Below are 23,407 nucleotides of genomic sequence, written 5' to 3'. Positions count from 1 at the left end.
CTTTAATCTTAATGATATTATGTTGGTTTTTTTGATTTCTGAAAATTTCATTGAAATTTTTCGTTGTATACTTCAGTTTTTTTTTATAAACCAACCTTCTTACCTCTTTATAATTTATTGTTTAATCAACTTTCAATAAAACATGAGCAGTTCAATTTTTAATTATAAAAAATAAAAACAGAAATTTCCTTAACAATCTTATAATGGTTGAAGTTTTGTAATAACCCATTCTAATGATTTCATGTTCATGCTGTATATTATGTATGAAATTAAAAATTGTTATCCAATCAAATAGACTAGGTATTTAATTTTTATAAATTAATACCATTATCAGGATTTTAATTTTAATTTATATTATTATTATTATTTTTTTTTTTGTCAAAAGTATACAATCAAATTATTAATATTGTTTAAAAAAATTGCCAAAGTTAGCCTTGTTCTAACTAGCTATTATAATTATCTTCAGTTAATAATAAAATTAGAGTCTCAATGAATCACATTTATACTTGATATTTATTTTTATTGTACTTTTCATGGATGAGACTAATAATTTAATTAGGTATGCAGTTGTATATGTTATAAAAATAATATTAAATTGTGTTACATAATTTTTTTTTATTTAACTGCATTTAGTTGATATTAATTTGGTTTATATTTCAGATATACTTTTAAATAATTTGGTTCTGTATGTGTGAAAAATAATATTTTAAGTGTATAATGCAATTTAGTGTTTGATACTGTTTTATAAAAAAAAAAAAGAAAAAAAGAAAACAATATTGTATAACTAACTAAAGCAAGTGATGTGAATAAAACAATTATTATAGTAAAAAATCCCACCGTTTGATTGTAAAAAGCTTGGTGTTTCTATATCATATTATAAAAATATCAAAAAATTAAATGGCATTTTTCTATATAATTATATCAATGTTGCAGATGACCTCGCTACAATTTATCTAATACATACTGATTGTTTATAAGATTACATTTTAAACATATTTTATTGATCATAAAATTAGGTTATACTTAGTAGATGTTAATAAAAATAATAACTTTTAATTGGAGCTGTTACTTTATGAAAAATAAATACATTAAATTAAATTTTAATTAATGAATTATTTTATTAACAATAAAATACAATTAAAAGGGAATTATACTTACTATAACAGTTTTATTTCAATGACAGAATTATTCACTGTTAAATAAATATTATACATAATATAATGGAAAATATTTATTTAATCATAATTTTATACAGCCAAACCTAACTTGCAAGTATACTTAGGAAACATTTATTTTACAATGCTGTCTGCATTTCAATATTTGTGTAGCTAAGAAATTTATAGAAGATACAATTATTAATATTAAAAGAAATATTGAAAAACAATAAAATTTAATTTAATTTTGATTAAAAATTTTTTTTAGTCAATCACTTTTTATGTAGCCCTTTAAGTTATGATGGTCAATATTACTAAAAATTCTACTTAGGACATTTTAAATATTTAATTTAGTTATAACATATTAAAATTATAATAAAATAAAACAATAAGCTCTTAAAATTGTAATTAACATATAAACATATATTTTTAAATATTAACATTAACTTTAACTTATCTGTGTTAAATTTGTGAAAGTAATTAGAGGAATGTGCTCTGGAGGACTAAACACTACCTGGTCACAGATTATGGCTATAACCTATAGGTATTGAAAATTTAATGCCACTATTATAAATAAACAAGTTATAATACCCTCTCTTCTCTCTACCCTCCATAAAAAAAATATTCTAAATACAAAATTCATTTGAATTTTTAGACTATTTTTTTCTTGCTTTTAGTTGTTTAGCTTTCTTTGGAAATATGTCAATGGATGTCTATCAAATCTAAATGAAAACTTACAATAATAATTTTTACAATCCATCATTAATAAAACATAATTAAAATCATTATTTGAATAATTAATTAACACATAAATCATTAAAATAATTTTTAGAAGAATAGTAATATAGAACAAATGTTATAATAAATATTTTTAATTAATCATTTTAATTTTAGAATTTTATTCTTTGATTAGCTAATGATTTTATAATATCTTTATATAATAATGAAACAAATAACTTGACTCAATTATTAGATTGCTTTATATCAAACCAAAAAGTTTACGATAATAGCAATACCATTGAGATTGTAAAATTCCTAAATATTATACTCAAACACGGCTGACATCCAGTATCATGGTTTAGCGGGCCACATAGACTATTTTTATCATAAACGGTTTTTTACAATGATTTTTGGGAATATAAAGTGAGGAATATTCTATTTTGTACATATGTATACATGAATAATGTAATTTAACAAACCTTGACAGAAGCTCAAGTCCTCCGTTAGATGTATTTTTATTTATGTTTTCTTACATAAATTACTAAAAGTATATAATAGCAGTGATAGTTAATTTGATCAGCTTAAATATGCATTTCATTGTAGGTGGAATGTAGATTTAAATTAAATATTTGGCACAGCAAAGATGGATCGAGTCGGAGATCTTCCTTGTGCTCATTTTACACTGAGTACTTTTGAAATTTTTGAAGTTAAATTGTTAATATTGTACGTTCAATATATAGACATAATTTTCATGGTTCAATTGTCTATCTCTACTTACTATGTTTTACACAGGCCACAAAGACAGGTGACATAACTTTTAACTGATTCTGTATAATATATTGGTCATATAACTTAAGTTAGCTACTAACCTAAGTATTTAACTATAGTATAGTACTCTATAACATTACAATTATAGATCTCAACGAGCAGTGACCAGGTACTGTAAAATTAAGGATAAATTATCTTATCATTTGTGATGACAAAGTTCATACATTTTGATGAATGGTATCAATTCATATTTTTTATGAAGTGGTTAGAGTTTTTATCATATGATCAACTTAATAATCTATATTTCTTATCAGAATAAAAACTGCCACTTTACCAATTAATGCATAAAATAAAATTGAAAATAGGTAAACTTTATACTACAAGGCAGCCAATTTATTATTAGCTTGTTGCTGTGTGTAGTATGTGTACTGTGGTCGCTGACAAGACAAGGAGAGATAATAGCCACTCGGTATTTTACTCATTGTTGGTAAACTCTAGATTTTATGTTATTTTTTAATCTTTTTTTTTTTTGGTAGTTAATTAATTGTTTCTATTTTACATAATATAGCATTTTTAATTGCCAATTGATCTTTTTTCAGATACCTGTTGAAGTTTGAACTAAATATAACAATCAAATTTAGGATGATTACTCATGTTAGTATAAATCTTATATACCTACTGTATTATGAATAATATTTAAAAAATTAGTAAAATATATTAGTAAATTAGTGAAGTGTAGAAAAAAGTTTTTACAGATCAATTATAGAGATATTTTTAGTTAAAAAAAAGAATCTAGTTTAAAATTAAAATCAAGTGATTTTGGAAATTATAGTAAATAACAGATGAGATGTTTTAGTTCTGACTTATGAAGTACATTCTAATTTATATATCTATCTAATCTATTGAGATTTATGTAAACTTGTCTATAAATTATGTATGAGAGGGATAATTTTACAAAAACCTCGACACGTTAAAGCAATTAAAAATAAAAATTTACACGTTATTGGCTTAATACAGTTCCAGACTTCAATAATATTGTTATTCAGTTGCCCAAGCAAATAATTCACGATTTAATCTTCATAATATGTATATTATATTTAAAAATTGAACAATTGTATTTAATTAATACATTTTATGTATATCAATGAGTGATAAAATACATATTTTTCAAAACTAATTCATTTTGAGACTTGAATTATTATAGAAACAATTGAAAATGAATCTTCTTGAAACCGTCATATTGCAATGCTCAAGAAGTCAGTAAATAGATATTCAACATAAATTGAATACAAATTCTTTAATCATTTGTACTTATCAAATAATTGCCTTAGAACATAAAATGCTTTATATAATTATTAATTACTGATGTGAAAATTGTGAGGATACTAACTGAGAGTAGGCTCATATATTTTACTAAATAAAGCATTAATGAATGGAATGGTTTAATCATTTTTGTTAGATTAGTGATTAGTGATTTAGTTGATAGAAATGTAAATAGAGTTTGGTAGTGAAGATGCTTTTGTATGTTATCAAATTGTATCTATTACCATTCAATTTGCATGTTTAATGGAAATTTATCTACTTACATTACTTTAAAGCTAAACATATAATATTATTTTTTTATTTTTTTCAGTCATCTAACAAAATAGTCCAAACATTCAAAATACCACACAATTTTTGATATTTATTTTACAACTATCTATGACTTGATAAACATTATTTGTATAATTTTTGTATTATAAATTAATAATATACCATAGGTTTGTTTGTTTTGAAAAAATGTGTGCACTAATTAGTATAGTGTCTAGGTAAAGTGTAAGAGGTGTGATCAGATATCTGTGTTTAAAACAAACTGATTTCTATCCACTGATGAGAAATGATAACGATCTACACCTACACAGGCTATACCTGCTGTTGGGACGGTGTGAAAAAAGTGTACACTGATGTAAAACTTTTTTATAACAAATAGCGTGTACGACTACACTATTTCAAAACAAACACTTTGGTATACACTTGTTGTGAAAAGTGTACACTTTTTGTCAAAACGAATAAAACATATATTATTGGAGTGTTAAATAAATTTATTTTGTAGACTAGAAATATAAGAAGAAGATATCAAAAGTTCTGTTTTTATATTTATTTCAACATAAAAGTAACATTTACTAAAGAGAACAATTTTGTGTTTATTAATGTTGTTTAAAATACTTTTGTTTAGTTTTAATTTTTATGATTGGTTGACCGTTATGTGTCTTTTAGGTCAGTTTATAAAAATTAAATTAAACAAATCAAATATTAAGTAATATTTATAATTTTTACCTTATTAAAATAAAAAACGAGCCATAACTATTTGATACAAGTTATCATATTAATATAATAACAAATGTTGTATCATTTATTTGTGAGTTGATTTTCTTACATAAATTGTATGAAATAATTAATGTAAATTAAAAATGCTTTTATGATACATACACCAATTAACTACATTAAACTTATGCATATAAATACAGTAATTAATTGATGAAAGCAAATTTTCATTATTATCTAATAATTTTAATAGATTATTTTATTCAATTATTAATTCCATGTCATATATTGTATAGTTAAATTTCATTTGATCAGTATCCAGTTGATAATCACATTTTTTGATCAATATAGGCTTAGACCATAGTATTAATACAGTATACACAAGATTACTGTATCTGTACATATAAACAGTAAAATACAGTCTAAGGTATATGAATATATTTTTCGTGAGTTTACACCCATATAATTTAAAACTTAATTAGACCTTGGAAAATGTTGCATTTTATAAATAATTGAAAAATAAATCTTACTCGATTTCATTTTAATATTTTCTTATTACACCAAATCTCTAGTTGCTGTTAAAATTTCTTGGTACTGTCCAAAATGTAATATCTTTAATATTTATATATGCTATCTATACTAATTTAATTAGTCAATGACCACACATTAAGTTCACAAGTGAGCTATAATTGAATGTTTGTATTCATTTTCTATCTAGAAAAATTGAGACATTTTAGATACTGAGAAAACCTCAGACTTTACTATAAATTTTGTGTATTTATGTGTGTGTGTGTGTACACAATAAGTAGTTGATAAAATGCTTTAATTTTAAAAATGTAGGGTAGTTTCTGGTAGCAAATCGGATTAAGTATATGTACTTTAAAAGGGTCAAATAAAAATTCACAGTACTTTTTTTATGATTAAAAAAACAAGAATTTTTAAGAAATTCCAATTTTGTTTTTTTTGGTGTAACTCAAGAACAAATAACCATAAATACTTGAAATGTTCACCAAATGTTGGTGTTATCATTTTCTATTTACCATACAATTTTTAAAATATTTTAGAGGTATACAAAATCCCAAATAGATTGTTTTAATATTTATAAAAAAATATAAAAATATATGAGTACAATTATTAATAAATATTTGAAGTGACAAAATTCATCAAAATTGCTAACTATTTTTAAATTAGAAATTCATAAAAAATTCATACTTAAATTATAAAATTTAATAAATATATTAATGGAATAATTGTATATGACATTTTAATTTCAAATTTAGAGAAATTACTTATTTGAAGAAAAATAATGATGTTAATTTTTTTGTTTTAATTTTAAAACATTATTCGCAATAACTTATGACTTCAACGTAGGTTTAATATATTACTATGAATTTTACTATACGCAATGACATTTATGTTTTTATTTAAATATTATTATAATTTATATTAAATTTTAAGTTATTTAAGTTGATATAATATGGCTTAAATAAGTATTATTATAATAATTAATATAAATAAATAATATTATAAATGCAATCGCAATATTTTATCAACCTACTACAACACTAAAAATAAGATAAAATAAATAGATAAATTACTAATAGCTATATAAAAAAACATATTACAACATTTTTATTAGTGATACAGACTATTAGATTGTATCCGCGTAGAATCGTTTTTCATATAGAATGATATATTATTGAATTCAAATTTAACACGCCTACAATAATGACCCACTTGACATCTAATGTACAACAGAGCAATATCCACTTGCCTACCATTATTTTTAAATATTTTAAAGGATGTAAGATACATTATTTGTAATCTTCAATTTAAACATAATATTATTTAAACATTCTTTGTACAACATATTTTAATGTTAAGTATTGTATTTTAAATACGTATTAAAGAAATTAATAATTTTTATATTTTTTATAAGTAAATCATAATTTTATAGTTATCTAAAATCAAGAATTAAATAACTAAATAGATATTTACTATTTAATTAGTTAATTAAACACATAATTAACTCTTATACTCATAGTTATACTATAGTCTATAAGACATAAAAATAATATCAATTTAATAAATTATAAGTGCAATTCCACTTTCTAGAAAATTAATCCTTCAATAGTATGAGTTAATGATTGTTCAACTAAATATTAATATTTTAAGCTTAAATATTATAATTTTTAAGAAATATCTATAGTTTATTTATTCTAATGTAAATAATTATAATTTATTAATTATGTAATTGTTTTCCTTAAATTATTAAATATACATTGTGTGTACTAAATTAATTTTCCTGTTAATACTTACGCAGTAAATAATCTTATTTTAATAATATTATTCTCACTTATGTTATACAATTTCAATTTTTAATATTTTGTAAATGTAAGACTGAACATTTTGTTTACAAGATAACGCTTATAGTAGTTGTGCTACTACACGTATATTGTAAAAGTTTAAAATTTTGTATTTAAAATTTTTTGTTTTTTAATTGGTTATAATAATATAGATAAATATTATTATTAAGTATGACCTATAAACCTATATAATTATATACTCGTATATTATGTATTCAGTAAAATTATATGATAGCTAATAATTAAGCTAATTAGTGGTTTTTTTCTTTTAAATAACATAATTTTAAGAAAATGTTAAATGGGTTTATACTAAATAAATTATCATAATTTTTTTTTGCGGGGGAGGGGGGATACAAAATAATAATATGTAAGTTTTAAACAATTTAATAAATATAGCTGATGCAAAATTGAAGAGCAATTAAATATTAAAAATATGAAAATATGGTAAATTAAAGATTTTAGTCATCAAATAGAAATTTAGAAAAATTATCAATAACCCTCATAATTTTAATTCCTGCCATAAACCAGGATGTAATCAAATTTTAAATATTAAAATTGGCTAATCTCAATTATCACTATTGAATCAAACCAATATAAATTATTAATTACACATATTTTCATAAAAAAAAAAAAAACACCAAACTCTGTAAACACTGAACACAACACCAACAATTGTAGATACCCGACACAGCATTTACTAAACTTCCATGTTAAATGCTATCAATACAAATTTTTGAAAAAAATAGTTGTACAATTAATTTAAATTAGCAAAATTATCATTACTTTATCATACATGATTTATATGTAATGAATTAAGATCATTTTTAAAAATAACAACAATTGAATCGCGAATTACACTTTATTATAAGACTAATATAACGCACATGATTAGTTACAAGTTAGTAAATAATAGAATTAATTATTTTGTCTTAAATAGTTACAACACTTCAAAAAATGATTACTGGACAATCCAAGTTAACTTGATTGCTTGATAGTTTACACTGTATTTTCAAAGATATAAGAGAAACAGTTTAATTAAAATGTAAGAACGGTATACATATTAACACTTATCAATAATAAAATAATGCATTATTTTAAATGTAAAAATATTGAATCACTTTAGTACACATTAATAAACTTAGAATAGTGTTCTATGAACTATACATTGCAGCACAATCTGTATAAATAATATTACGCACTCCACATGTTTTATTAGTAATTAAACTGTGTGAGTGTAAATTTGAATTAATAAACAAATACATTAAACTGAAATTTTAAGCACATAATAAAAAACGTTTACACAGTTTAAATAAACCACAATAACTTCTTTTGTTATGAACTTCTGCGTTCAAATTTAAAACATAAAAATATTGTAGCATCAAAAAGTCAATAAAAAATATTTAATCTAAAATAAATTCTAGTATTATAATAACTTATAATTATTAATATTATCTAATTATTAAATGACATTGATATAAAAAAAATATGTATACATCCAGTATATATTATTAAGTGGATGCTACATGCATTGTCACTGCTTAACAAACATACAATAGCAAATTGTTATAAATTAATAATCCATTTAACTTTGTGGTTTTTAATTAAAGTTGAATTGAAGTATTATACAATTTAAAATTAAGAATATTATTTAATGAATTGCCTATGTTGTTTTTTTATATTTTAATTTTAAAGCAAATTATGAGCATTTCAACATTTTAAATTGTTTGCACAGATTCATAAAGATAATATTCTTACTTTTAAATCTGTTAATTGGTCAATTCCTTTGAATATTAAACATAAAGAGTTAAATTGATTATTCAGAATGTACAATTTGTTATAATATGCCTTTGTAAGATGGAAATAATGCATATGTGTGTAGCGTCCTCAAATAAGTTAATGTACCTACTTGAAAATTGAATAAAAAAAAGAATATATTATTATGAAACCCCTCCACTAACTACCACCACAACTAAGTGATCATCTTTTAATGTATCACTGCTTAAATTTTTTGCACTTTGTTTCAATAATTTGGCGGAATACTCACAAGGAGGAAATGCATATAAAACACCAGCTGGTTCAGGATCTTTATTTATTAATGATATAACCCCAGCAGCCTCCTTTTGTTTTAAATAGGATACTAAATTACGCAGTGGTCTAATTTGTACCAATGCATCATCGTTGGAAATGGAGTTAGTAGAACAAGGCATAGCCAAAAATATAGCATGTGTATCAGCAGTTATTATACGTTTAGACACATCTTCCAACTTTGGTTCATCTAAACGCAATCGTTGAGTTATACGCAATGTTGATTTACCATCTTCATCTCTCATCATTGATTCTATAACATTTGCATCACCAGAAATTAAATGACATTTAGCTGGGAACTGTGAGCTTTTCAATACAAGACTGCCTTGCCATATATCAGTACATTTACGAGCCAAATCACCTAGTGTACGAACAGATGTCAAAAGACCTGCTGATTGTATTGCTCCTTCTTCGGATTCTAGATCACTGTCAATTGATTGATGAAGTGGTGATCGTTCAGGTGATCGAGGAGAACCAATATCAGAAACAGAATGCTGCTTGAATGATCGACCATTTTCATAATTCCCAAATTCTTTGCTTTCTTCACCATATTCTGTACGACTTTTACGATAGCTTCTGGAACTGTAAGAAGGATACTCACCATCTGGCCAACCATAAGGATATTCATCTTGTCTTGATAGTTCTCGTAAATCTCCCGCAGATGCTGCAACATCATCATGAGATGACTTAGACTTTGATGAATAAGTTAATGTAGGACTGACACAGACACCTCCATCAGCAAAATCTGTTCTCAGTTTATGATCAGAGCCTCCTAAAGCCACTCCTCTCATTTCTTTGACAGCCGCAGTTGCAGCATCAATGCTTTCAAACTGTATATAGGCACAAATGTCACCTTTGACATACTCAATTTTTTTAATAACACCAAATCTATCAAATTCTTGTTCTAGCTGAGCAAGTGATGTCCAAGGACCCAAACCACCAACCCATATTCGTTGTGTTGGTGTAGATTTTCCATAGCCAATTTTACATTGAAATTTTCCTAAATATTGACCGGATAATTCAACTTTTGCTCTATGAGCCATGTCTAAATTTTGATAGCGAACAAATGCATATGCATTGCCTGTTCCTGGTAATGGCCTTTTAACATCAATATCCTCTACAACTCCATATCTGCCAAATATACGACGAAGTTCTTCATCCGAAATAGAAACTTCTAAATTACCAGCAAATAATGTACGTGTGGCTAATGGGTCATCTTCTGGTGGAATGTGGTGCAAATAGTTTGGAAATTTATCTTTTTTGTCATGTATCAAATGAGGATGAGGATGTGGTCTAAATGGTGGTATAAAATGTCTTGGTGGTCCATACAACGGATGAATTGGCCCTAAATGAGGATGAATAGGAGCCACATGGTGTAATAACGGTCCTCTAGGTATCATAAGTTCATGAGGATGTAACGGTGGTAAACCTATTTCTCGAAAGTCTCGTGGTGGCAGCATAGGGGGAAGAGTACCATATGGTAACCTTTCATAAAACCTATCAGCTGGATGTATCCTATGAATTTCTGGAGGCATAGGAGACCTATGATAGTATCGTTCAAATTCTGGGGAAAAATTTCGAGATCGAGAGCGCCTAGCTCTTGATTCATAATGATCTCTAGAACTACGACTTTCATAAACAGGTGCAACTAAAGCTATTTTATCAAACAAACTTATCCTAGGCTTACTATGTTTGGCATCCCTAGCATCTTCTGAGCTTCTAAAACACACATATGCTACTCTCTCATCTAGTTCATGTGATACTTTAATAGAAAATTCACCAAATTTACGGTATTCTCGATACAATATTTCTTTGACTTGTTCATCACTTGCTTTGGGATGTAAAGCACTCACTGACAATACTTTATAAGTAGGATGTGATCGGTCCAAATCTCTAGAGCGGCCAAATTCATCTCGTTCCGAGTATCTAGATACTCTAGGACTGGGTGGCGATCTAGCTCTACGGCGAACACGTTCGGGCGATCCACGCTCATCAGAACTACCATCATACCTGTTAATACTGCTATGGCGTTTTTTACGTGACATAGGAGGAGAATCACCATAACTTCTGCGTTTCATATTATCAATTTTCACGGTGATTTTTTTGGCTTTAAAATCTCTATGCAATCCAATCATTCACACTGTTGCACAATAAAACCATTAAATTACCTGGAAATATAAATAATTTAATTAAAATATATATTATTAAACGAATGATAATACTACGCGATTAGAAACGTTTATTTAATGTCATCAAAATTAAACACCAGCTAGGTGTATGTAATAGCATGGCGTACTTACGTGTAAAATGTCAAGAGAAACACTCAACAGAACGTCACGGTACTATGGACCATCGATGCAAAATGATTGAAGAACGATTGGTTTCTTAGTTGGTACAGCGGATGCTTCACGATTTATGCACGAAAATAGTTAAAAGCTTAATGTAAACTAAATAGTCACTAGGTACTGCTTGTTGGCGTAATGATTGGTAAGAAAAAAAAATGTTATTAAATGGCGGAAATGCGAAACGTATAGTGCTGTTGGACGCGGTGTACGCTAACGTTACGCTCACTGACTCACTCACGTCGAACGGATCGTGTATTCGTGTGTCGTGACCGCGGCCGATACTCGTGACTGGTGTATAAAAATTACAAAACGAAGGTATAGTTGCAGCTTGCGGTTGTAGTAAACACTCACTATACACTCATACAGTGTACGCGTAATACATTCGTTCCTTGTATCACAGACGTAGTCAAAATAATAATAGTAATAATAATAATAATAATAATAATAATAATATTGTGTGGATACCACATGCAGCGGCTGCTGGTCACTGAACAATACGACCTGGTTAATCGAATATTATCAGTTGTACAAAGGACTCTCTTTATCACCAGCAGCAGCTATCGACGCATTATTTTTTTTTTTTTTTGGATCGGTTCGATAGTAGATGATAACGATGATAATATAATACGTACAATATTGTAAGACCGTAAATTTATTTGGTTAATTGCTTTGATTCACGATAAAAAATAGTAAACTAAACTTTACTCGTTTCATATTTTCTAATTATAATAATTAATAATTAAGATTATCGATTCGCGGTGTCCGACGGTTCAATCATATCGTTTTAATTTTCCATTACTGTTTTCATTCAATATTTAATTTTAATAAATAATTTAAAATGTCAGTCATTACATCATCAAATTCTAACAGTTTTGATGAAGAATATGTTTTGAAAGTGTTAATAAATCTACCCAGTCCTAGAATATATTGTGATCATAATATTGTTTTAATGCGTCTGAACATTATAATGATGATTATGATTTTAAAATCAGATTTAGGTAGGCAATGGTCTCATATATTATCTGTCGGATTTGTGGATTTGACATTTCTTTAATTTTGTCAATTTTTCTTTTTCAGGTTGAATAATAACAAATTCATAAATTTGTTTGATGTTACAACTTACAACAATCAATTAATAAATGTTTGAAATTACACTAGAAATTCAACTGTTATTTGTATTATAATTTATAATATTATGTGATTGGTTTATATCAAATTAATATTCTGGTAAATTCTTATAAAAAGGTAAACATTTTATGGATGAAAAATTATATCAATTTTTTTTAAACTTTATTTTTTTATAGGTGACCATCTTCAAATCACAAGTCTACTATATGTCTAACAGTAGTATATTCAATAGCACTTTATTGTGTGCACAGTTAAAAAATAATGATTATGAAGGTTGTTTTCTTTTTTCAAATGAAGGTTATCATTAAAAGAGTGAATTAATGATACCATTATTATATCTTACTATAATTTCTGAAATAAAAAACAGGTAACTTTTTATATAACACATAATTAATTGAGTTAAAATATTTAATTAATGTTTTTCATAGGAATTCCAAATTGAAACTAAGAATGTTATTCAGTCATTGAATAGATGTTTGTTGTTTTGAAATGATGTTTTTCTGTTTTGTCTGCAAGTATAAAATTATACACTTAGTCAAAAACAGTATATTTAATAGTAACCACTATTAATGTAACCAATATTTTTTTTTATCTCAAATTATTTAACACGTTGACCGCCATGAGATCTTATATGAGATCTCATCAAACATTGTCCTGACCGCCACAGCTGGTTTTATGTGGTTTACTAAAAAAAATTTAAGGAAAAAAAATTGTCTGATTTCATTCAAAATTTGTACCTTAGTTTAAAATTTTTCTGTTAAAATGTTCCTTTTGGTTTTAACTTAATATAAACTGAGATCTCAAATTAGATCTCATGGCCGTAGGATGTCACTACTATAAAAATTAATTTTTTGACCATTGCCATGAGATCTCAAACTAAATCTCACTTTGAATAAGTACTTCAATTGAGGTTAAATCTACTCAACTAAACTTAAATAGGTATTTATTTATTGCATCAAATATATTATTTGAGTTATAAAGGTATTATATTAAAACAAGTTGCATACAATTTATGTTGCCTTTATTCCTATAAATTGCATAATTATAACAAAAAATTTATATGATATAAACATAATTATATGAAAAACAAAACTTTTGACTTTTTATGATGAATATTAACATTATATGTATATAAAAACAATCAAGTGACTAAGAAAACTTAAGTAATAAGTATGATAATAACAAACAATAACACTGTATTTAAAATTTTAAAACATAATAAAAAATAACAGAAAAATTCATAATCCTTTTGTATTGTTTTTCTGTCAATTACTTGGTGATTTTATGATTTTTGAAAAAACACTTCAAACAATAATATTTGTTGCACGCTAAACATTTAGTTTGTACTTTTGTACTATGTGATTGAGCATGATTTCTTCCTTTACTCTGTGACATAATTGAATAGCACATATAACACCTGCTTTTGCCAACGACTTCTAATTGGTGTTTTATTGTTTGCAAAGAGTTGTCAACATCAACAGTTTCTTTTTTAATTAATTGTTCGACAAGTGAAGTACGGAATCCTGTGACTGACATTTTTGATGAAGTAATTCTGTTGAATAATACCATAGAATTAACAACAGCTATGTTTAAAAGCGCATCTAGAGCTACCTTTCTATACCACTTAGTGCTTCGCCTAAGAGGGTTCGAATAGGAACACATTTGATCAGAAAGATCAATGGGCGTTTTTCCTGTATTGTAGTCTATTACTACTTTAGGTTTTTTAACAATTTTACCTCTTACAACATTTTCTACAACTTCACTAGTATGTTTTGTGGATATCATATACAAATCCCTTTTATCTTTCCATTTTAAAATCAAAACATTGGTGTCACTTCTCTTTGATACTATCTCTCCTTTTTTTAACTTTTTTTGGACTACATCTTTAGGATTAGACTTTCTATTCGATCTAATAGTTCCTACAAGATGAGTTTGTCTGGTTTTTAACTGTTCAGCTAACTCAACACTAGAATACCAGTTATCTACATATAAGGTCCTTCCACAAACCAAAAAAGGTTCTCCTAATTCCATCACAATTTTTGTCCCAACACTACTTTCAGCGCTAGCCTCTTTACCAGCATATATTTTTAAAGCAATTGTGTAACATGGAGGAATACACAGCTTGAACTCTTTTACACCAAATCTATCACGTTTGTTTTTAATATATTGCTTAAATGCAAGCCTACCCATAAATTTTACGAGTGATTCGTCTATACATAAATCTTCTTGCGGTTGCATGCAGTGGTTAGAATTAATTATTATATCATCAATTACTGAGCCAAGTTTATACAAGCGATTTGTTGTATCAGCAGTTGTATTATCTGAGAAATGAAGCATTTGCATTAAGATTTCAAACCGATTTCTGCTCATTATAAGTCCAAAATTTGTAGAAAATATGTTAGAAGTACTCCAATAAAGCTCATACGATGGTAATGCAACTAAGCCAGTCCAAATTAAAATTCCAAACAATTGTTTTATCTCTGCTACATTTGTATCATACCATTTATTTAAACGTGCAAAAGGTGATGTTAATTTAGCTTCTTTTTGTTGTGCAGCAAATTTATTTGTTTCGTTTACTATATTGTTTATAATTTTACTATCTACTATAAGCATATAAAAATCGAGCGGTGAGCCGTGCATTAGTACGTCAAATAAGTCAGGATTTATACCTGAGTTTTTAATATCAGGGTTGAACATAAAATCATCAACAACATTATCATCATCTCTCCACTGACGATCATTAGTATGAACACTTGGGCGTCCTTGTCCACGAGCAATTGGTGCAAAATCACCATCAGTTGATGCACTTATATGAGATACCATGTCTAAATAAAAAATTAAATTAAATTTTTTTTTTCTTACAATAACATGAATATTAATAATTCATTACCAAAATCTGGATCATTTCCATCACTGTTAATTTCACTGACTCCGGATAATTCAACTTTTAAAATTATAAAATACAAATGAATAATTAATATGATTAACTGAATAATAAATATTATTAAAAAAAAAATAAAATACCATCTGATGCCACTATATTCACATGTCTGCCATTATTTAGTGTACTAGAAGTAGTACCTATTAAATTCAATACATTTAAAAATTATAATATATAACTTTGATCAACGTAAAATCTTTATATTTTGTATGTAAAATAACTTACTTGTAGACATGACTTCAACATTTTTATCCCAACTGGGGTCATCATCTGAATCGTCAACAGAACTATAATCAAAAGACGATTCTAACATCTCACTTATACTTTTAGAATTCATAGTTATTGAGTAATAAGTATGTCAGTATAAAAACAAATTACAAAAAACATAACATAATCGTTAAGTGTTAACTTAAAGTTAAAAACTCGTATAAACATTTATTTTTCATAAGGTAAAATAATAATCGGTTAGAACAATATCAAACAAGACATTATCACTGATTTTAAAATATTGATAAAAAAAAAACTAAAAACGCTATTGGCAAGCTACGAACACCAAATGAAAGTGGCAACACTGTAGATTTAGAATCCGTTGATAAAGTACTGATTATTGAGACCTAGAACGAGATCTCATTGACGAGAAATTCCTATATGTGAGATTTCATATGAGATCTCACTAACAACTTTTAGTAATTTGTTGAGATTTCTAATTAGATCTCATAACAAAAATAAGTAACATGGTGAAAAACCCGTGGCGGTCAACGTGTTAATATTCTTAATTCTGTTTCTATTTTTTATAATCACAATAAAACTTGATGTTAATTAGATAAAATAAATAAAATAATATTTTAATTAATTTTTATACAAATATTTTAATTGACTATTCTGTTTCAAGTATATTCGAAATTCTATTTTAACTCATAAGTATGTTTGTAGGAATACAAGTTTTTATAAACATATTTTATTCATTATATTTTTTTTTATGTATTACCTGCTTAGGGTACCGAGTACTTAACATTGCTTATTTTATGTATTTAAATTGTGCGATTATTATTAAACTATTTTTATCTGTTTTTTTTTCATTTTAGTCATGTTTGAACAATTGTATGTTAAAATATATATTATTATACATATTTATATTATTACTTATATTATAAATAACTTAACACTTAAAAAATAAATAATATAATTTAGAGTAAAAATATTAGAAAAAACGTATATTTTTAAAACTAAAATTAATACATTTTTAATGCTAATTATTGTGATACAATATTAAAAAAATAATAATAAGTAAGATTGAATTATATTTTTGTGTTTTCTATTATTTTTTCATATCTTTTTGTATTTATTTAAATATATATTGTTTAAATATTAAAATTATTATATCATTAAAATATTAAAATATTAGACTATAATATTATAATTTTATCTAATCTAACGCATATTTTTTCTTTTTCATGTTTACCTTTTATAAATTTCAAAAATGTGCCACTTCTAATTAGTGGATGAACTTTTGTAACCAAGAATATCTGCTATTAAATCTATTTTTGTTAGTTCTGTATTTAGTAATTACTTAGTACATCCAATCCTACTTTAGTTTTAAATTTTACATTCTGTATTGTATTTTAAAATATTGTTTATTAAATAAATTTAAATTATAATTTATTTTATAATTAAAAATTGTATTTAATATTTTTGTCTAAACATCATATGACTTATATATGATTATTAGGGAACGGATTTTAATTTAGTACAAAATCAAAAATATTTAAATATATATTTATTTATTACTTCATAAATATTTATTTATAATATTGAAATATTTAAATTAAAAATAAGATAGAATTCATTTTAATTTGTTAATAATACATAATACAAATTAAAATTTTTTGTTCTGAATGATCCAAATAATTTTTGTGGGGGAAACAGAAACGTCATATTATTTTAGATTTTAAAATTTAAAATTACAGTGATTTGATCTTAGTATTTCTTTATAACGGCTAAATAACCTCTCCACATCAATAGAACATATTTCATATGCCTTAATTCTTTTGGATTGTATTCTATTTTAATATTGCTTTTGAAGTTTTGTTTAATAGTATATCTTTTATTGACATTACGACGTTTAATCTTAAGTTTTTTTATCAATATGTTTTGTAATTTAGAATTGGTTAAAACTCCAATTTCTCCGGGAAATTCTACTATAATACAGATTACCTACGTATATTTACTTGTAAAATATTAAATTATTATTTAATTATTTGTAAAATATTTAAAAATATTTAACTATTCTAAAATATTTGAAAATATTTAAAATAAAATTAGTATTAGCTTGTTCAAAATTAAACGAAACGTACACATATATCAAAAAATTTCTTATATTAAAACTATACCTATAAAAATATTTATTTAAATTAAAATCCGTTCCTTAATTTATCGGTAAATTCTAGGTTTAACTGGTATTCATACTTTTACCGTAACATATATACAACAAATTATAATAAGAATATTAAGACTTATAGCATTTGAATTTGTATACATTAGAGTACACACTGTTGTAAATATAACACATATAATTCATAACTATCTAAATAATGTTATAAAGTTTGATTTATATATGTTTATGACTGCTAGTAATACTTTTAGTATTTTACTATACAATTAACATTTAAACTTAACTATGAACTAAGTCCTAAGACATTTTAGTTCATGAACTTGACTAATAGAGCCCATAGATTATAAGGAGGACTTTTCTTGGCTTGGAATAAAGTCATTATGATTAAGAAATTGCAATTATACATTAAGCAAATAAAAAATCAATGATTTTAATAAAAATTTACTCAATTTAGTTAAATTTTTTGAATATAGACAGTTGTTGAGTTGTGACTTGAGGTCTGACATCAAAAATGTACTTTATTATTGTAATTATGTAAGCAATAAGCATTTGAAATAATGTTTTAGTATAGATTATACAACTATAGAATATATTAAATTAATAAATTTTATAAATAAGAAACATAATAGCATAATGAGTTTTATATTATTTAATTAACTTTTACATTCAAAAAAAAAAAAAAATTAAATACCTACTATACATTTATGAATTAATTATAATTAATAATTTTAATAAAATATATTAATTGATTGCATTCCAATTATTTATTTATAAATATAAATGACAGATTTCTCCATATTGGAAGTAATTTGGTCTATTTATTACAATAACATAAAAACATATCTAGCCTGTTTACAATTGACTGTAGAATGTAAGAATTGTTTACAATTTAATTATTTTATAATATACTTAAATTACTATAGATCTCGAACAATTTTTAAATTTATACTTTTTTGTTAAGTTATAAAGTAATATTTATAAATAAAATTAACTAAGATATAATGATATCTAATTTCTAAAATAAAACTAATTTACAAGATAATGTGAAATCAAGTCATACTATAAAACTTACGATTACATTAAAAATAAAGCATACAAATTGTTTTACAATATTTTGCAGTATATATTTTTAAAATTTTTTTTAGCTATAATAAGCGCAGTCAATTAGTCAAAATATCCTTTTATTTATTATGAAAATTTAGGTTTTTGACTTAACGATATTTTAATTTTTAAGCGAATTATGAGAAATTTGAAATTCCAAATTTTTGATAACTTTTAAATTACTTTTAATTATATAATGAGTACTATAAATTTTAGATTCTGAACGGAGTGATGAACGCGGTCCCAGTTAGTTTAGATAATCGATGAGGTTCTACTGTATGTTTTTTTTTTCATTTTTGTGTCTGCTATCAGTGTTATCATGTTTTGGAGTAGTAATAGTGCTGTGACTTTTAACTTCAGCCCCTCTTTGAAAAGGAAAATGAATTTAGTTGGTACTTTGGGGAGTCAAAAGTAAAAAATTTCTAAAAGCTATTTATTAATAATTAAAATTTTCGATTTTTCTGTTTTTTAAAAAAAAAAAAAATAATAAAAACGATAAAAAAATTATTATATATATATTATTTATATATTTATATTTTAAGATAACGTTTTGAAATCTATTGTAGGTTATCAGGTATTGTAAAGCTATCCATAATATATGGATATAATTGGTTTTATTTCAGTATTAGTCTTTATTCTTAAAATAATTTTTGTCGATAACAATAATATACTTATACTATAATATATCACATATGTATACTACTTTTACATTATTATTGTTATTTTATATAATTAATTTAATAATAGAATGTTGGCTGGAACGAGTTGCACGATTTTATTTCGAACCCATTTATGATAGTGTTCACATCGTTCATTGCAGGAGTAGGAGGTACCTAATTATTTTTTATTAGCAATTATTTAAAGATAAGTTATTATTTGTGCAATTGAACAAATTTGATTTGTAAAAAAATAATACTGGTTTAGTATATTTAAATATTTAGTTACCTATCTATCAATATTTTTTATTCTACTTATACAGTTTGAATATGATTTATTAATATTTTTACTAAGACTGTTTGTTTTAAATCCATTTAAAAGTATAATTATATAATACTAAACATTAATATATAGGTAGGTACATTGTTATTAATGCTAAATAATAAAAATAATTAATATATACATAATGATGCGATTTTTAATTTTTTGTAATATATTAACTTGTAGTGTACATTATTCATGTATAATAAGTTTATAGTTTATACTTTATACTATTTTTCTTATAATTATTTTATTATATATACAGATTTGATTTGGTAAATCTGTTTTCAACCTAGCGAGTCACGCAAAAAGTATAATTATTATTACTGCTTTTGTCAATATAATACCTACCTGGCTACCTATACAAAATATATTCAAAAATAGAGAGCACCAGTCTAAATACCTCTCTTATAAATGTATGTACATGCCGACAAAAATGTTAAATGTGCAAAAAAATTTAAAACTAATGAATCTCTCTCCCCTAATTTTATGTAGTCTCTTATAGGTATAAACATACCATTTGATAGAAGGGTTGCGGGATTCTTATAGCAACAAACCGTAAATATAAATATACAAGAAACAAGAAAATTCATTACGAAAACCCAACAAAAAAACAAAGCTCGAAGTAAATAGCTAATAGGTAAATTATACAAAAAAAATAAAATAAGATAAAGATATGAATACTAAAATAATTTCCAATGGCGTTACGTGGGTTTCAGCTTAGTGTATGCATTGAAATAGTAAGTTATTAAAATCGTGGGAGCCCCGCCCCCCCCTATACTCTTCTTAAAATTTAACTTGAAACATACACTGACACAATGTTTTACGTGTTTGTTAATATATATTACTAAGTAAGTACATAACACAATATTATATTTAATAAACAAATAAGAATAATTCGATAGACGACAGCTGACGATAGCGTATGCAAAACTGATCTTGCATACACGAATGACAAAAATACGACCGCGAGCATTCTGTGTTTTGTTATTAATATTATCGATAAGAAATATAAATAGCTGTCGCCGAATGTCTGTATCCGTATGCAATCGCCAACGTACATACTGCGTACATAATGAACATGATAGGTACTAGCTATTAGATATAGCGGACTATAGCGCGACGTGGTCGTAGTGTTCCGGATTAATCAATCTTAATGAACTTAGAAGAAAATTCACAAAATATTATATTATGAAATACTAAATTAATACAATCAAAAAATTTTTTATAAATATATTACATTATTAATACAAAAAAAATTATTTCAATTTGTGAAGTGTATGCTGTGCATAACGCACACGCTACGCCGCTGATAATTTCTAATATTTAATAGTTAAATTATACCATAAATATGTTTTTATATTCTTTAAAATTAATGAAGTTATCAATTTTAATATTATAATTTGTAATATAGCCTATAGGTACTCGTAGGTAATAGAAATAAATTGGGCTTTTGAAGCTAATACGGTAGAACAAAAAGGAATATTAATATTACAATTTTACACTAACCTAATACTATAATTACTGTTATGTAGACTTGTAATTATGTTGTATACAATAATCTATAAAATTAACTTTATACATGAAAACTAAATTATAACGTAGAAATAGATCATGAATATTATGAACATTAGGTTCTTTATAATTTATAAATATTGTTTGTAGAATATAAATTATGTACTATACATTATATGTTAGCTATACAATATACCTATTATTGTAATTTATTTATTTTATTTAAGTTATAAATCAATACTGATTTTCAGGCCCGGAGTAAGGGGAACCATAGCCCACAGGTCCGCCAGGCCCACGAGAAATATATAAGTATTATTATTTGGACCTGTGAATTGTGATTAATAATACATTTTATAAGATATTATAAGTTATAAATAGATACCGGATTTATATGCGTCTAGAATCATAAAAATAAGATGTTTTTATGCTTTATAATTTCACCAAAATAAACTTTAATATGCATAAATATTCTTGTTTGGAAAAATATTATTTTTCATAAAGATATATATTAAATATGAAAAAACAAACAGTGGCACAATTATCGGGAGTGTTGGGTGTGCAATTCACAGGGGCCCCTACATTAAACATTTCATGTACGATATTCCTACTATAATCTGTAAAATACACATATTATATTATTTATTTTAATATAATAAATAATTATGCCTTTACTCTTTTGAATTTAGAGAATATTTCAAATTATGATCACCTATGTGGGAAACCAGTTAAGAGGATGTCAGCGCACTGTTTGTTGCAACATAGACAAATATAGCAATATATAGGTACCAAAATGCGTGTATAGCGCGTAGGAAATAATTGAAAATTTGAAACTTCTTTTTTTATTATAAATAATAATTATGTTGGTGTGTGTAAGTCATGACTCGTGACAATATTATGTGTCTTACGATATAAGACATAATGAACTGGATATAAACAAAATCATTAATGACTAAAAAACAAAAAGAGTTAATTTTTATGTTTAATTTTATAAAAAAAATTAATTTAACTAATAATTATATTAACTATTACATGTGAAAAAACAATATTTTTTAAAGTTATAATAAGGTATAACTGTTTTTAATTTTTATTAATAGGTAAGGACCTCGGTCCGGAAATTTTCACATGGGCCCCTTATTATCAAGTTGCGCCACTGAAAACAAATAAAAGTATAACAGCTTATAAAAATTATAATATATTAATATATCATATTAATTAAATGTTCAAAAAAACAAATTTTTTTATGCATATTTTAACATTTTAGTGCATATATTTATGCACATTTAAGATTTTTTAACACATGTTTGGTTGATTTTTAATGCATATAAATCCATGCTCTAGACTAATATAGCAAAATGCTCCAAATCTATATGATTAATATTTTTAAATAACAACAATATAACTTAAAATATTTAAAAAAGAATGATAGTAATTTTTCGTTTAAATATCTAATTTTGTCTAAATCTAAACTTTAAATACCTATTTTTAAATTTCAGAAAGAAAAACTTCCTGTATTTCATTTTAAATCCTTATAAATACCTATTACACAAAACTTAAGCAAATATTATACACTTATAACTGAAAAATAATTTGCAAATTTTCTTTATTTGGAC

The 23,407-nt window shown here is 24.9% G+C and overlaps 3 protein-coding genes and 1 long non-coding RNA gene across 4 annotated transcripts; 1 reads left to right on the top strand and 3 right to left on the bottom strand.

Annotated features, from left to right (window-relative positions):
• Positions 1–8,152: 8,152 nt before the first annotated feature.
• Positions 8,153–12,148, bottom strand: LOC113557405 (RNA-binding protein spenito-like). The gene is made up of 2 exons (XM_026962900.1): positions 11,698–12,148; positions 8,153–11,565 (listed from the first exon to the last, which is right to left on the bottom strand). Exon 2 carries the CDS (start codon positions 11,530–11,532, stop codon positions 9,250–9,252), a length of 2,283 nt encoding a protein of 760 aa, XP_026818701.1. The 5' UTR covers positions 11,533–11,565; positions 11,698–12,148; the 3' UTR covers positions 8,153–9,249.
• A 784-nt stretch (positions 12,149–12,932) lies between these two features.
• Positions 12,933–14,010, top strand: LOC113558748. The gene is made up of 3 exons (XR_003405691.1): positions 12,933–12,987; positions 13,047–13,237; positions 13,299–14,010. It is a non-coding gene; the product is annotated as an uncharacterized LOC113558748 (long non-coding RNA).
• Positions 14,011–14,075: 65 nt separating this feature from the next.
• On the bottom strand, positions 14,076–15,240 carry LOC113557819 (piggyBac transposable element-derived protein 4-like). Its single transcript, XM_026963364.1, has one exon. The coding sequence runs from the start codon at positions 15,238–15,240 to the stop codon at positions 14,140–14,142; it is 1,101 nt and encodes a 366-aa protein (XP_026819165.1). The 3' UTR covers positions 14,076–14,139.
• Positions 15,240–16,148, bottom strand: LOC113557817. The gene is made up of 5 exons (XM_026963363.1): positions 16,037–16,148; positions 15,895–15,951; positions 15,761–15,814; positions 15,475–15,695; positions 15,240–15,308 (listed from the first exon to the last, which is right to left on the bottom strand). The coding sequence occupies exons 1-5, from the start codon at positions 16,146–16,148 to the stop codon at positions 15,240–15,242; spliced, it is 513 nt and encodes a 170-aa protein (XP_026819164.1).
• Between the last annotated feature and the right edge of the window lie 7,259 nt (positions 16,149–23,407).

This window comes from Rhopalosiphum maidis, chromosome 3 (genome assembly GCF_003676215.2).
Source record: "Rhopalosiphum maidis isolate BTI-1 chromosome 3, ASM367621v3, whole genome shotgun sequence".
Taxonomy (NCBI): Eukaryota; Metazoa; Arthropoda; class Insecta; order Hemiptera; family Aphididae; genus Rhopalosiphum; species Rhopalosiphum maidis.
This window is presented reverse-complemented; position numbering and strand designations above follow the sequence as displayed.